The sequence below is a fragment of the Clarias gariepinus genome, chromosome 6 (genome assembly GCF_024256425.1).
Source record: "Clarias gariepinus isolate MV-2021 ecotype Netherlands chromosome 6, CGAR_prim_01v2, whole genome shotgun sequence".
NCBI lineage: Eukaryota > Metazoa > Chordata > Actinopteri > Siluriformes > Clariidae > Clarias > Clarias gariepinus.
The window spans coordinates 20,058,313-20,075,964 of record NC_071105.1 but is presented as its reverse complement, the minus strand read 5'-3'; the positions used below and the strand labels follow the sequence as shown (position 1 = coordinate 20,075,964).

Sequence of the window (17,652 nt, the reverse complement as noted above, 5' to 3'; positions counted from 1 at the left end):
CCACCTCTTTAGCCTTACTGCTGTTATCATTTATCACCATGGTTCACTTCATTTTGACACATCTTGACATTCCAACCTTTGCCTTGTTCCTCGAGGACAGTAGCAAACCATGCTTGTATTTCAAGCATCAGCACATGATGAAACCTTCCAATCCTGATTCCTCTGATGCAGAAAGAAAAGAAAAGGGATAAAAAAACAGTTTTATTTATTTTGTGGGCTTCATTTTTGAAAATATTGAATATGGGGTGTTTGTTTTATGGTTTGATTAAGCATTTTACTTTTTCTCTCAAATGTTATCGCAGAGAGAGATAGTCTCTTTATTTCTCTCTCCATATCTGTCTCCATAGCATCTATAGTAGCACAGAAGTGGTGGTGCCAGATGCAGCCCTGTATGGAGGGTGAGGAATGTAAGGTGTTACCAGATCTTAAAGGTTGGAGCTGCAGTACCGGGAACAAAGTCAAGACGACCAGGGTGAGAAAAGGCTCTGCTAAAACTTGTTTTTCTTATAACTTATAAGGAAAGTGTGTTTGATAATCAACAAATCAGGCATATGCCATCTTTTAAAATTTTTACAGCAGAAAGATACCAGTTATTATTGATTGGCTAGATACGCAAGCATTCACAAAAGGATTGAAAAAAATTATCTCCTTAACCATCAATGAAGTGACGGACGAATGGCTTGGTAACTAAAGACAAAACAAAAAAGTACAACATAAAGCCTTCAGCTTAAGGGATTAGTTAACATTCAAATTGCCTCATTTTTATTTATTTTTTTTTAAACTAAACATTTATTTAAGTAGATTTCTATTCCAATGTGTAATATTGGTATACATTTTGCACACTTGGAACTTTGCACATTGCTTATAACTGGACATTTTTATCCTGGACTTTTTCATTTCAATTTCATTTCAATTCTGTTTTATTACTTGTAAATTTCACAGCTAATCGTTTTCTATATTTTCCATATTTGTATAATTTTTATTAAATTTTTTATTCACATTTGATATTCTTTTGAAATTTCATTTTATTTTTTCATACTTTATTTTGTATTATTATATTCTTTAAATATTCTATTATATAGTGTATTCAAGTATATAGAGTATTATATGAAATACTTTCTATATTATTCTCAATAGTCTAGTCTCTTCTTTTAATTTTTAGGTCATGGCAAGTTCTAAAAGCATTTTACTATATATCATACTGTATATAACTGTGTTTTGAATTAAAGTAGTACTGAAATTTTGCTTTACTACTAAGTAAAGCATTGTATTATTGCTCAAATGTTCATAAGAAAAGTATTGTATTCCTTGTAAAGTGAAAATGCTACTTATTTGGTAGTTATTTCTGAAAAACTGGTATGGCTCCACACATAAAAGCACTGGGTTGGAATGAACTGACAGACTAATATGTCATTTATGTGCTGCATATCTACAATTGGACACTGAAATCATGCTAAGCTCAAACATACAAAGGATATTCTCAAAAACTATTTCGTAATTTCATTAAATAACAGTCTTCTGTAATATGCATATCGTTTTTGAAATCATTTAACCCATTGCCATCTTATAGAGGATCAAGCTTTTAATTTAGGATCTGAGGATTAGCTTTAAATGACTGTTTATAACCCTTGCCTTCTATACAGTATACACCTCTAGTATGAATACATCATGTTGCTATTTTACTCAGAAGAAATTCTGCCTTTAAAGTAAAGAATAAAAAAGTGAAGTTCCATTTAGGACTACAACCAATTTTCCTGGGTAAATATTGCTACAGTCAGTATTTTTGCGCACGGTGTGTAAGGCTGTGTGTAATTTGGGAGTTTTTTAGGTGCCTGTCTGTGTGTTTTAGAGTGCGCATCTTAATGCTGACACAATGGGCTCAGAGCCATCCGTTAGCCTAAGGTCTTTGACTAACCAAACACCTTTTTCAGCCAGTACCTAAAATATTCATAGGACAGAGGGGGCTTATGTGAGGCAACCCTTTTTCACTTTAGCTGCCTTAAATAATGCATGTTAGAACACACAGTCACGTCAGTAGCTGGCATGCCTCTGAGGTGCTGCCTGATACTCTCAAACCTGGCTGCTTTTGATTTTTGGAGCTCTCCAGGCCACCGCCCTCACACATGTCTAGAATTCAGCGAGAGTGTGGAATCCCAGATGTGTCACCATGGTGACATGATTGGAGCACCTGATTGGTTGGGTTTTGGCTCCATTGTCAGGGTCGTGGTAATGATTGTAAACCATCGGTTGACCTTGTTCTGTTATGGCTTTCCTTTACATTCATCATAAATCATTGTACTGTAGCACTACAAGGCCACTGATAAATAGATTTGCTCTGTGTCAGACAATTCTACCTGAGGTACATACTGTACTGCAAAACAAACATGAGATTTTTTTTTTTTATTATAGAGAGGGTATTAATTAGAGAGGTTACTGTTATCGTCTGTGATTTAACTAGTAAAGAATTATGAAACAAATCATTTACCACATGTAAAAAAATGAAAATTCTTTCAGTTAACTTACAAAATTAGTTACAGTAACTCTGTCACATAAAATGACAATTTTACTGTCCCCCCAAAATAGGGTGAATGTAGTAAGAACTTGTACAACTTGGCAGGAGCACAGTTGAAATTGATAAGGACTTAGTATTGTCCCCCTTTACATGGAGCTGCCATGTTTTTTATTTTTTTTTCCCAACATGTTAAAAAAAAAACCTGGTGACAATGTGGTCAAAGATAGATGCAGTAAATAATAAATAATCTAATAACTAACACCTCTCTTTTGGATTTTATTAATTTACTACAAGCATGGTGCAGATGGGAAAGATTAGAAGGAGTTTTGAGTTGTTATTGGGATGTCACTCCATTGTAGAAGAGCTAGGTCCATGCCACGCTGTAGAAGACCGCATTAAGGTCAAATTAAGTTATTTTGGGGCTTACCACATTTAGTGAATTTAGTACAGTATAAATGTCCACACCATCACTTTGTAATGAAAAGCACTGCGCATGTTACGATATTTATTTTAACCAGTCAGACACAACAACAAAATAGCAAGTGTGGGTTAAGCACCTGCTAAGAGTATGGTGCTATCTGATCAGACATAGTAATAACTGGTTCTATCTAATTGGACCTGTTGCAGATATGATCGTGTTTGTGATAGGAAATTAGCATGATACTGTAGGTGCACTGAGAACCTGACAGGGACATGGTCAGGAAGTAGTAAGATAATGATACTTGATAAATGCAATTTTTTTCCCCATTTTGACCCCGTTCTTGCGGCTTCTTCAATATTTTAAGGTTTTTGTGGACGCTTCATGGTCTTCATCACAAAAATTAATAACTGCTTTATTATTTTGTGAAATCCGAAATATATTAAGATTTAGTTAACACAGCTTAGATAGATGGAATTGCAGACGAGACCAGTTACAGTGTGCAACCAGACCAAGATCAGGACACTGTAGCAAAAGTCTACAGTACATGCGTGAACTTGTAATGCACCGGGGGAGAGCACAAGAAGGAAGTGACCAAAACACCTCCTGGTTCATCAGCGTGCCTGCCAGCTCCCTGCTGTCTCTGATTTGAGGGTGTAGATTACACTGGGATTCCCTGCACAGCCAAGTAGAACAGTCTTGTCCTCTGATACAGAGACATCACCTAACCTCAGCTAACAAACCCTCCACCCTGCCAGTGTGTATGCATGTGTGTCACTGAGCAGGAGCAAGACCAGACCGGCATGCTGAAGGCTCTCACGCCCTGCAGAGCGCTCACCTCCCATCCCTGCACACTCTAGAAAGGTATTTTGGGCTGTGGTTGCTGAGTTGGAAGAGCTGCTGAAGTTAATAAGCCTGATAGATGCTGCTGCAGGGAGGGGTGTGGGCATGAGTTAACCACAGTGCTAACACCTCATTTGTAGGAAAGAAGCGTTAATAGGAGGAGTTATGGCTTTGATAATGAGAAGAGCTCAGGCGATAAGCACATGGAGTCTATAACAGATTTCCATTCTGCAGGCTCATCTCATACTGGTAAAATTACATACATTAAATGATTGAAAATTGTGCAAGAGTAATTGTGTTAAATTACAAATTTAGACATAAAAGAAAAGCTGAGTGCTCTAAATCTATATTTGTGTTGTTTCATAAGAATTTTTTTAATTTTACAATTTACATTTTTATATTGGACACGTAGGAACTAGGAACATTGTGAGGGGAAAAAAGGATCAATTACATTTACAGTAAATAATTTCTAAATCTACATATCAAAAACAAATACCTGCACTGGATTTTTAATGTGATATCCTCAGTGTGTGTGTGTATATATATATATATATATATATATATATATATACTATATATATACTGTATATATATATTTGATTTGGCTTTATGTTGCTTTTTGAAATGTGAAAGTTGTATGCATTGCTGGTTGGTTTAATTCATAAATTAACATAAGTCTTCCTCTTCAGGTCACGCGGTAGTCTGGGATAAGGATATCTGGAACTCATGATCTCAGATCATATAATGGAAATGCAAGAACCAGAACTTAAAAGCTGCTTGAGGACAATGGATATGTATTTGGATTCGAGCGGAATAACGATATCCTTATAAATGGAAACTCTCAAACAGAACTTCTTTGCTTCCTCTGGGCAGCTTTCCAAGCTTCCATCCATGTTTTATAAGTCCTGGACAAGAACGTCCATCATATAAAATCTCATGTTCACCGAGATCTTGACATATTGACAATAAAGCAAAATATAAATCCAGAGATACATTGACACTCTGCCGGACTACAAATGGCATGTTCTTTGTTTGTTCTTTTTTCGTTTTTTTTTTTTTTTTAAGATTACATCAGGATTGAAATGTTCCTTAACTATTGGAAGTGTATGTGTTCCAGAGCCAGATTGTGTTCCCGTTTCCATCTCTTAACGCTAACAGTTCTTTCTTCTTTTATAGGAAGATTTTTTGATTTTTGTGAGGTGTTTACTTTTAAGGATAAACCCAAAGCACCTGTGTTTTAAAATGAACTTGTGCCATTGAAAGAAGTACATTAAGTATTAAAAATATAGGAAGTTTAAACTATAATGGTTGGAGTTTGGCAGTAGACCACTGAAAATATAACTTTTCAATCACACATTTGCTGTTTGTTAAAAAAAGAGTGACTGCTATTGAGTAAAAAGTGTAAGTATTATCTTAAATAAAAGTATCTCTATGGAAAACCTGCAAACACTATTTGAGAGAATTTAAAGGGAGCCAAACCAAGCACTGACACAGTATTTCTTTCAACAGTGGAAGCAACTGTTTTTAAATGTATTGCGATGCCATGCTGCATTAAGATGCATAGCCACTTCCATAAACTCATGCACTGGTGCTACTATTTTTCATATACAGTAATAAATGTCATTTAACTGTCAAGATTACCACAAAATTATGTTAATATCCCAAGCAAGACTTGGACACATTCCTTTCCAAAATATGCTCTATGTAGCTGCTAACTTGTCAGTCTATGTTTTACAAAGTGCTTATGCAGCTATCACAGAGCACTTCAGACTAAATTGTGGAAGACAGAGGTAAGCCTATTAGCATAATACCATTAGACAGTACTTCTGCCTGGCTAATTTACCATTAGAATTACCAATGGTGAAATGAGGAGAAGCACTTGGAGGTAAGTCAACATGTCATTTGCTGAAAGGAGCCAGTGACACAAGTGATACTCCTCAACACACCATAAACATAATTTTCAGATACTAATGTGCTAATGTGTTACCCTAAATCACAGACTATGCACATAACTAGCTTTAAAAGGATGTGCGATTAGCAAGGGGTATACATAATTGATTTAATTGTTTGCTTGTGTGTGAATATGGGTGCTATTTGTGGAGGAGCACCAGATGACTCAGTCTTGATTTGTATTCATGACACAACTCTTAGGGTTGCAAGGGTCTTGACTTCCTTGTAGCACTCTCATGCATTTCTCCTATATATGCTCTTCATGCTTTTCACTGTAGATAATTTCTAGCAGGCAAAAAGTGTAATTCTTACAATTGTAAATCCTTAATGCATAATCAAGACATCAATAAGATTACTGTGGCTAATAAAACTCCAGCTGTGGAGAGTGTATGAGTGGTTACTAGGAAAGCTAATGTGAGAGAGGAGAGACATGGCAGGGCTCTGCGGACAGGGATTAACCATTCCTTCCCGTGTTGGGTGGCTTTGAGTCTTAATCTGTCTGAGACAAGAGTGGACACAGCATACTCCAACATCACAGAGCTTCTGGGTATGCGTGAAAGCTCATGCATTATCGTTCCAGGAATGCTTATCTGCATGCAGAGCGTTCTCAGGTGTCTGGTGAGGAAGCTGTGAAAAGGATTGGGTCTGCGGGTCTCCGGGCTAAGGATTGGAGATGAAGAGAGCACACGCAGGTTGGGGATCTGTTTGTTATTGCTCTGTGTTGCTTTTCCACGTGCCACCATGGCCAAACGACTTTACCTCCAAATATGGTTGGCAATGCAGATAATTGTAACAGGAACACAATACAAATTCCCCTCACCTACTCTCACTGTTTGTGTGTGTAAGGTGGACATGTCAGCCTTAATGTTATTCATGAGGCATGTAAGTTGAGATCACTTACATTATAGATGGGTTTGAACAGGATTTGTTTGCAATCTTGCTTTGTCATTACCGAATCGTTATGATTATACGTGTGCCCCTGCATCACATCTTGCACATGATGGACTATTCTATCATAAGTGCAGTTAAGGGATTTGAGAATAAGTGTCTTTTACCACTATATGTTTTTTATGACCCTTGTTCGTCCTTCATGAGATGAGAGGGATATGATTTAAATCAGTGACAGCTAAAGAAAGATTAGTATATTCCATGTTTATAAAGTAGAATCTTACCTTTCCTGTCATTTCTAAGACCTGCAGAATAAATTGTGTACATTCCCAGTGTGTCACATAATTATGGGGTTAAGAGAACTACTGAATATAAATTGTGTATGAAATGCCTATAGTCTGTTTCTTCATCAGACTCAGGACATGTACTGTAATATGTCTTTCCTTTTTGATACAAAGGTGAGACCGTCACTTTTTCATCCAAGAAAAAAAAACATGATTACTGAAGATGTCAAATATTATCAAACAATAGTAAAAATAAAGGGGAAGTGTATTACACAAGGCGGCATGGTGGTGTAGTGGTTAGCATTGTCGCCTTGCCTCTCCAGGGTCCAGGCTCGATTTCTGTCTCTGTGTGCATGGAGTTTGCATGCTCACCCTGTGCTTGGTGGGTTTCCTCCGGGTACTCCGGTTTCCTCCCACAGTCCAAAAGACATGTAGGTTAGATTAATTGGTGTTCTCAAATTGCCCGTAGTGTGTGAATGAGTGTGTGAGTGTGTGTATGTTGGTGTGCCCTGCGATGGATTGGCACCCTGTCCAGGGTGTACCCCGCCTCGTGCCCAAGTCTTCTGGAATAGGCTCTGGATTAAGCGGTAATGATGGTGAGTAATTGAGTGAGTGTATCACACATCTCTATTACATGTTGTCATTTATTGAAAATCTGTAGCCAAGTTATACTAAGTGGAAAAATCTATTTGGTTCACATCCACATATCATCATCTGGCATTTTCCTCATAGGATGTTAACTCAAGCATATTACTTTAAACATCAAACCAGACATTACAAATGCATAAATGTTTTATGATTTATTATTGCATGTCCTGACACAAGCTGTCATTGTATAAGCCAGCTACATATAGAGGTGTTTACATAAAGCATATGGTAACTGTAATTTCTTTAAATTAACAAATTAGTTAAATTAATGCACAAGTATGCACTTTGATGTTTTTCATTAATCCATATATTACCTATGTCTAAAGTATTTTCATTCACATAATCCGAATATCCCCATATTTCCATGAGATTATTCATTTTCTATGGAGAGTAAATGTCTAACTGCCTTCTTTTAATGGAAATGAAATAAATAAAATGAGCATATAATCATGCCAAAATACTTTTTTAATCTTTTAATGAATCACTGGTGGAACGGCTCAATAGCTAATGCTTATGTACAGTGAAATTTCTGAAATGTCTGAAGTGTAGCTCATTGTCAGTCAAGTAGGTACTCTCCACTGGCAAGCTTCTAGAGGCATCCAAAAGACATGTGCTTTAACAGGTCATTAGTTAAAGCCTTTTATGTTTTGTTATGCCAATTCTCTTCCTGTAATTGAAACTGTTCTCTTACCATAGGGTAGTCCTGATAATGAATACAATTTATTAGTAGAAATTAGGGACACATGCAGTCAAGATCAGGCTCTGGGGATACAGACGGTGTGCATGTGTGTGTGTGTGTGTGTGTGTGTGTGTGTGGGAAGATGTTGAGTGGAAAAGAGTGGTTACTGTTAGCAGTCTGCCCTGTAGTCTTGTTTGGTTAAAAGTCATTAAATCACATTAAATGACTAATTTTTTATTCGTGTGTGCAATTCGCTAGAGACCACTGGAAGGTTTTAATAAAAGAAAGTGTCTGAATAGCAAAACACAGTAATGTACCCAGCGAGATAGAGACAGTGAGAGAGAGAGAGAGAGAGACAGCACTTTGTATAAAGCAATTCAAAAAAGCATTAATAAAACAATACAGAAGCATTCAGAAATCATTGGAGATAAAGTCTATTTGCATAATTCATTAAGATTAATCAGACAGCAGGACATTCAGCTTCTCCTCTGAGGAGAGGGCAAACACAAATAGTTCATTCCCATGACAGACCTTTTTAATCTACAAACAATGATGTAAATCTAGATCCGGATGGCAGAATTAACCTCCGTGTTCTCAACCTCACAACCCTAAACCTTCATTGATTTGACTTTATGTAGGCAAATTTCATTAATATTTAATACTGCCTTTTTAAAACACCCTCATATAAGATCTATCCAGTTTGGTCAGTGCATAAAACACAGAAGCTTGATAATAGCAAATGCAAATGTCTTATCTCGAAATATGATATGTCTGACTCCAAATTAAAGATTTCAGAAAGTCAAAAATGCAAAGCAAGCAGCCACAGAACATGGGAAAATGACATTTAATTAAAGCTTCACGAATCACGCTGTCATGTAAGCTCATCATGCCCGCACAACTGTCTCTGACTCTCTGTTGACAATAAACATTTCCATGCACTTAGCAAGGTCATACTGTATATCCCATAAACAGTCTCTGTATTCCTGATTTCTCCAGAAACTTCTAAGGTAAGTGGAGTCTGGTCTCTCATGAATATCCCACACCTTTCACCATAGCAGCCAAGTTTCATTTACATAGAATTAATACGAAACAATTTAATGACAAAACTCTTATGAAATGGTTAGAATTTATTTATGAACATTAATAAGTAGATTTTAATTTGATTTAATAGAATGTATGGGACTAATTTCAAGCTGGACAAAACAACTGTAAATCTAAAAAGTTGTATTACACTGAGCTGTCTAAAAGACAACATACTGCCTTCATAATGCAAAGATTTTCGGCTCCTTGCTGTTAAATGCAACACATGGTCGCCTCTTATACTTTTACAGCTCTTAAACTATGCAGTAAAAGTATAAGAAGTTTAATTAAACTGCGGTCATGAGGCGGATGTCTGAGGAATATAAGAAATAAAGGAAGGATAAAATTCAAAAGAACAGTGTTCTGCCAGCTGAAGGGGACTTTAAACAGTTTGTGGGGAAGGAGCTGAGGGCCCATTTTCCACAAACACCATCTGCTGGGTTTGTCCAGGCAGCACCTTGACAACATGAATTAGTTTGAAATACTGTCAAACAAACAGAAGCAAATTAGATTTTTCCCACACCATAATAAAAACTGCACAGAGTGTAATAAAGAAAAGTGTTCTTTAAGATGAACTGGAAGCAGAAGAGCCAAACCGAGAAGAACCTTGATCTAATTGTTTGGTGCTCTCCATTCTGTATCCAGGTATCTCTAAATTGGATATAATAACCCATTGTGGAATGGAAATTTGTTATTTTGTGTTAGCTGTCAGCTGTTTGATGGAAAGACGTGACAATTTCTGCAAATACTACTTCACTATAAAGTAAAGTAAGGTAGGATGTTCTTTTCACGTAGAATATATCCATCCCTGATTCTCTGCTGTGCACCTAATTGCAGTGATTCATAGATTCTTCCCAAATCATACATACATACATACAGTACATGCATAATACACACATACACAGTATATATATATATATATATATATATATATATATGCACACAAAAACATATTTGTGAAAAACTGAAACAAATGCACCTATTCTCTATGTGGCCAGCGATGCCTCTTTTCTTCCTTATTATCCTTATTTTTTGCTATAATGAATGCAATGTTATGTGGGGTTTGGGCTACAGTGCCGGTGAAAGTCTTCCTGCAAGTCTCATTCTCTCTTCCCGCTCTGAATTACCTCAATGCCCAGGGGTCACCCGAGGGGGCCGCAGTCATTTGAAAAGGAAATTATCTTTTGTGATTCTTACCGAGACAGATGGGGAGTGAGAAGGCGAATGACAAGGAGTATGTGAGGGAGTGGAAGAGAGAAGGAGAAAAATGGATGGATTTCCTTCTTTGCAACCTATGAACAGGTTAATGGGAGCTTGTGGCAGAATGAGTTGATACCTATCTGTTCTCTGGGCAAAAGAGAGAGAGAGAAAAAGAGAGAGGGGGAATGACTATTTGATGGTTACTTCTTCTCCTTGGCCCGGTTTCTTGATGCGTCTGATTTTTTTTTTCCTTGGTAAATAGCTTACCCGAGTGGGAGCCAATTTTGCCTAATAGGCAAGTTTCCACAAGGTGGGTCAGTACACTGATAGTAAGGCTGATGAGTTGGCAGGAAAGGTGAATGCTGTTGTTTATCACAATTCTCATTATCAAGCTTCTTCAAGAGACACACTTCAAGGAGCAACCAATGCAAGATAAGGACACTGAGATGAAACAATTATGCTTTTTATTCTCATTTGCTGAAAACGTGCTCTGAAAACTCTCTTTTGATGAAACTGGCCCATTCTTTTTGATGTATTTTTAAATGATTTTCCAAGTGATGTCAAATAATGATACACTTGTGCTATCTCTCTATGAGAAATAATGAATGTTCTTGTTACATTCATGCTTTTTGATAGGGACAATAATATCACTGTACATCCACTGGCCTGATTTATATTAAAGCGCAAATGCTGACGGAAAAGATAATCTGATAAAAAAAAAAGAGACATTATTAAGGCTTTTGGGATATCTGTTTTCTTTCATTGCCCACCCCAAATCTGCATGGTTGGCATTCATTACTGTAATCATGCCCTAACCCCCAACAGGCAACACAGCGCAATTTATCATCCACAGTAATAAAGATTACAGCCTCCACCGAAAGCCTTGATTGACTTGATTGAGCTGGTATAGCCCACCACGGTTGAAGGAACTATGAAGAACAGATGTTACTGACTAATTATACCTTGTATCACACTGCTCAAAGGCTCACTGCTGGGTTCCTAAGAGAGCTATGGTCATTCTTGTCTGAGGCAGCATTTCCAGTAACTGGAGGGCATGCTGTTCCATCTGTGAGGGACCAGAGAAGCTGATCTGAAGGAACTAAGTTTAACTCAGGGAGTGTTTCCTGACTATCTCCTGTTGCTCAGTGCCTTTGGTGTTGGAAGAGAATGATTGCTTAAAAAGTACTGCGTGTGCTTTTAGAAGCAAATAAAAGTCTCATGTCTAACAAACTTTAAAATTAATAAAATTCTATTTAAATATGTCACTGCCCTTTTTTATCTGAATAGTCTGGATGTGACCTAAAGTGTTTGGGATCAGAAATCAGTACTCTCTATGATCTAGCATTGCTAAGCTACGCTATTTTATATAAATACTGATAAATGCTAAATAAATAAACTCCTGATTCGTATAGCCTCCTGTCTCAATATCTCCCAGGGTTTCTTCTTCTTCTTCTTGCTACCTCTAAGATATTTGACTATCACTCTTGGCTTGCTAACTGCTTACTTAGGAGTTGAAAGAAATACTTTGTTTATATAGTTAACTGTGCAGTTACTGTGCTATTGTGCAAATACCGTAAATTTTAATAGAATTCCTGTAAAGCAACATTTACTTTACTTGTTATCTTAGAAACAGCATATAGAAATAGAATCCTGACAGTTTGATGTTAAGTACTGAAAACATATGTTAAATATAGTTGCAAGCAACGGTGACGGGCCCAAGCACCCTGTGCCATCGCCATCCCGGAGGCACCACACGACCTGTGTGTTATTTGAGTGTGTTGAGACTTCGAAAAAGCCATCACCACCCGGTTGCACCGCACAACTTGCACACATCACACACTATACAGGGCTAATGTCAGTTTGGGCTCTAAATATTTGTTGTGTGTGTGTGTGTGAGAGTGAGAGTGAGGAAGAGAGGTGTGTGACGTGTGGATGTGTCAGTCTGTGTGTTAACATTAGTGATGTGTGTAATGTGTGTGTAAGACATGTGACTTGTTAGTGTGTGTGAGTGTGTGTATGTTTCTGTGTGCGGGTGTGTGAGACAGAGATGTGAGTGTTACAATTTGTGATGTGTGATGAGTATGGGTGTGTTTGTGTATACATTCGTGTGTGCGTCTGTGTGAGTGTGTTAACATTGGAATATAAGTGTGTTTGTGACTGAGGTGTGTGTGTGTGTGTGTGCGTGCATGTGAATGTTAACATTTGTAATGTGTCTGATGCAGTGGCGGCTGGTGAAAATTTTTCCTGGTGGGGCTGATGTGACAAAATATTTCTTTGCTTAGTCCAATATAAGAATAAAAATCAACAGTCAGACGATGATTACAATTAACAGTAATGATTTAATCTCCTCCTCAAAATCACCAGTTTCACAGATAAAGTAAATGAACAAATTTCCATTGTATAATACGCCATGTATTCTTAAGAGAGTATCAAATACAATAATCAACATCAAAGGTTATGATCAGCTGGATCACCTTTCAAGCAAAGAAAAACAGTTTTAAAAATGCAATTTAACACAACAATCTAAAACGGGTATATTAATAAGGATCTCACCGAATTTGGTGGAAACTGCTCTTCGCTCGTTAAGTTCGCCATCATTACTCTGATTGACCGCGCCTCTCTCTGATTGGCCGCGCCTCAAAAGAAAAAAAAAACTTAAATCTCGCGGTATTTTCTGCGGCTTGGGGCAGAATTTCCAGCGCCCCAAGACCATAAAATTCTGAGAACCTGATTGGCCGCATATTTATTAATTTACCCTAGCAACAGCTACATGACTGGCTATTTGGCTGCACTCAGGGGCGCTTTTTCTCAGCGCCCCATGACAGAAACGATACAAGTCTGTCTGTGGAAATTCACTGGTGAATGAATGTCACCAGGTGGGAAATGTTGTATATGTTATTCATATCGCATGTAGGCACATACTGGTGGGTAAACCGAATTTAAAAACTTAATTTGTAAAAAATATATTTTACATTTTTAGCCCCTCTTATCAGGGAGGGCGGTGCCCCAGCGCCCCCTATGGGCCGGCCGCCACTGGTCTGATGTATAAGTATGTGTGTATGAGTGTGTGTATGTTTGCTTGTGCGTGTGCATGTGTGTGTGCGTGTTAACATTTGTGATGTGTACGAATAGGCCACAGATGCTGGAAAGTAAGCATCACATTATGATGTTACTCAATGTGATGTCACTGAACGTGTCACTGAATATAATGTCATTCAGTATAATGCCGCACAGAAAGTTATTAATAATTTTTGGTGTAGGTTTAAGAAATTATCATGGCTGACCCATTTGAGATATCAAAAATCCCTCTGCAATTTTGCATCTACAATGTCTTTAGATCACATCGACTCCTAGGAGGAGTATATTAAAATCCATGAAGTGTGTTTTTACGAACAACGCAAAATAACTGGCCTCCTGTTGAGTTGAGCCCAGGACATGCAGTGCAAAAGTTGTTCGGCTCAAAAAGCTCTAAATGTGTACCAAGTTTTGTGTGTCTACGTGAAAGTGTGTATGAGCTATCCAGCAAAATCTTGTGTGGGCATCCGAATGGCAGCAGATTCTAACCTTTCATGAGTTTTTGAGCATGTTAAGACCCCCAAAATGCCAAAATAATCCTTAGAAAAACAAGAGGGTCTTGCCCTCCCTATAGTGCGTGGGCCCTAATAAAAATAATATACTGAGATATATGTCACCGTTGCTTGCAACTATATTTAACATGTTTTCATTTATATACTGAGATTTAGGGTACGAGCTGGGGTACACCCTGGATGGGGTGGCAATCCACACATTTACACACACTCACTACGGGCAATTTGGGAACGCCAATTAGCCCAATGTGCATGTCTTTGGACTGCTGGAGGAAGCCTGAACACCTGGAGGAAGTCCACCAACCATAAGGAAAACATGCAAACTCCATTAACACAGACCCTGAGACAGGAATCGGACCTGGAACCTGGAGATGCAAGGCGACAGTGCTAACCATTAAGCCAGCATGCTGCCTACTCAAAGTAATATATTAAATAAAAAATAATAACATACAACATGTTGAAATAGGAAGACATTAAAACATAAATTGTCAAACTTTCAGATAAATAAAATTGCTAGCTATGATACTGACATTAGTTGATGCTACTAAATACAGTAAGTGGATGCTTTGCTTGTAAGTCAAGTTAGGTATATGCCTTAAATGATGATAACATATGCAGGAAAGGAGCTACTGAAGAAAAGCTATTTTGGACATTTGACCTTGCTGTGACACTACCCCCTCTCTGGATCAATTCCAAAATCCTATCTGTTCATCTGCGGGTTACAATGATACTTCCATACAAATCCTAAAATATTCAACCCCTGAGATAGCATTAATGAGAAAAACTACTCTGATAGTTGGACAGATGTACTGACACATACAGTAAACCATGAATTTGGTGAACAGCCTTTTAAATCAGACAGGTTTCTCTTTATATTTCTACTTATTTTGCTTTCAAATAGCCACAGCTATCTAACCGTTCTGGGCTTAAACCGTAGATAGCGGAAAATGAAATGCTATATGAGTGCTTATAGGGTGTCGAATCCATTGTTTCATACACCAAGTAGTGCCCTTGATCAGGGGTTAACAATTATTGAAACACTTGTGAAGTGGAGTGATGCACAATTGTCACAGTGCTGTTTACTCCATAGCAGCACTCATGAAGTGCCTCATGCCCAATCAAATTACTTGGTCAGGACTAAGTGTTGGACAGTATAAGTTTCAGTAACCTACAGGGACATAAATCATTCTAAAAGACACAAAAAGAAGTCGAGATGATGGTAAAGAGTAACTAGAGAGCGAAAATTCCTGAAGAAATTTTAAGTGTGCCTAGGCTGCCAGACCAGTTCTAATGTGTGCGTTATCTTCGACGGAACTATGATGTCACAGCAGAGGCCGGCCCCAATGTTAAGTCTATGGGACTTTTTTGGGCGGTCTTTTGGGGATTCTGGGAGCACCACCCGACGACCCCGGGGAAACATTTAGCAAAACATCCAATCATAACTCCCAGAAAATTAACTCAGAGACCTGAAATGTTTATTATACTACCACAAATGTAACCCTACCTCCTCAGAGAACAAATTAAATACAGCTTAATAAGCCGAACAGTAAACTGTCCATCACTTTACAGGCGATCAAGTCGCTGCTCTGTCAAGTCCGAGTCAGGGATGCCAGACTGGAATAGCTGTTTCTAGTCTAATTACAGTTTAAAAAAACCCTGATTTACTTTACACCAGCTTAAATTCTGTCTACTAACTGAATGTCATTTCTCCATCCCAGTGTGCGGGAAAAAAAGCGCATAAGTGAGCTCTGGACAACTGTCCTAGGAAATTGCATCAGTGAAATAACAACCACATTAAAAAAGTTTAATTAACTACCAGTGTTGACAAAATCCAGGATGAATTTAGATCTGCACCTAGTAAAAAAGCAATCATATAAGGTTTTAGGTAGAGTACTCAGATGCCAGCACATGTACAATAAAAGATGAGTGGGATTATAAGGCACACGGGGAAATGAGAAAGCCATATTTGCATTCAATACCTCAAGTATAAATGACCAAACTGGAATCCTAACACACTACCAGAAGACTACTGATGTGCTTAATAATGTGTTATGAGACAAAAATGGAGGCTGTGTGTGTGTGTGTGCGTGTGTGTGTGTCTGTGTGTATGTGCGCGCGCATGTGCATGTGAATGGGGATACATTTCTGCAAAATGGCTGTAGCAGCAGTCTAGTCTTCAGCTAGGGATATATAGTGTAGGTAGCCAGTTTTTAAATTTCCCATTAGACCCCATGTGGAGAACGATGGGTGTTCTTTACTGGTTATCTCATTAATACATTTTCATACATGTGCAGTTATGAGGATGGGCCTTTTGGCAAGTTAGTTTTGCACTTAAAAAAGATATATTCCACAAAGACAAATGGTCACAATCTGTGGATAATAAAATTGACGATAACTATGGGAATGTATTGTGCATGTATTTACAGTACTGTACATGGGTGATTGACAGAATGTAAGTGCATGTGACTGTAAATGCAATGCGAGGTCTGAGTGGTTGACAAGCAATGCCAAATAAAGTGGAAAATCATCATTACAACATGCATTGTTTAAGCCTAAAGTTTTAAAACAGCCAGTCAGAACATGATACATAATATTAAATGATTATATGGTATGGCATAAGGTGCAAAAGCCAGTCCAGAAGTTGCTTTACAAAAGATAACCCTATACATGAAATGCAAAAAAGAGAAGCTGAACCCCTTACAGACTGTGCACAGAGAACGAGAGGCTTGAGACCACTAACAATTATGTAGACTATTGACTTTTCTCTCCAAAGGTGTGATCAATTGCCGTGAAAATAATGACATCGCTTGTTGTTGTGACCTGTTCAGCGGGAAGGCAATTTATTTCTGGTGACAGAGTACTCATGAGAGACAGCAGGCCGTCAGAGGCCGGTGGCGATGGGAGGAGAGAGAAATCTCGCAGGCCGAGTGAAGAGAGACAGCTATTAGTGGCAATTACTTCTTCTGATTGACTCACTAAAATGTGTGCTTAGTGGCTGGGCATAAGCCATGCTCTTTCAAACTAGTTTTCTTTTTTAATTGAGTGAAAATAATATTTTTGAACAAGGATAATTATAAAAACACACTTCTGGCTCTGGAAATGAGCAATTTACCATCCAAAAAACAAAATGACACAATGACACTATCAATATCAATGTTTTTTCTGATTCGATTTAAATAAAAATTAATTCATTAAAAATGAAAAATTTACATTTTCTATATAAAACACATTTGCTTAGTTGGTATGGGATTCAATGTTGTTTTATGCCCTCACATTACCAATACACAAATCATTAGGTTAGAAAAAGCCTTTAAACATTTTAAGCTAAGATTTTACAAAAGTTAACACCTAGAGTGGCATCACTGCGCATGGGTTTCCCTTTTAGGCAGTGTCAAACTTTATGGGAAAATGTGCATTTCCCATGGCATGCATGACACCACTGAGCCACCAATGCCCTTGTGTATTTTTTTAGTGGTTGTGGTAGTTTTTTTAAACATATTGTGTGAATGATTATTATTCCTCACCCCCTTTAATAAACTATTAAATAACAATTATCAAAGTTT

The 17,652-nt window shown here is 37.7% G+C and overlaps 1 protein-coding gene across 2 annotated transcripts in view; it reads left to right on the top strand.

The window, feature by feature from the left end:
- The window catches only part of tafa3a (TAFA chemokine like family member 3a), an 86,483-nt gene extending 81,246 nt beyond the window's left edge, over nucleotides 1–5,237 (top strand). For both annotated transcript variants that reach the window (XM_053497755.1, XM_053497754.1), the window contains 2 exons: nucleotides 348–472; nucleotides 4,463–5,237. In XM_053497755.1, the coding sequence (XP_053353730.1) occupies nucleotides 348–472; nucleotides 4,463–4,474 (137 nt within the window). In that variant the 3' untranslated portion in view covers nucleotides 4,475–5,237. The remainder of the gene's footprint in view (nucleotides 1–347; nucleotides 473–4,462) is intronic.
- The last annotated feature ends 12,415 nt before the right edge of the window (nucleotides 5,238–17,652 follow it).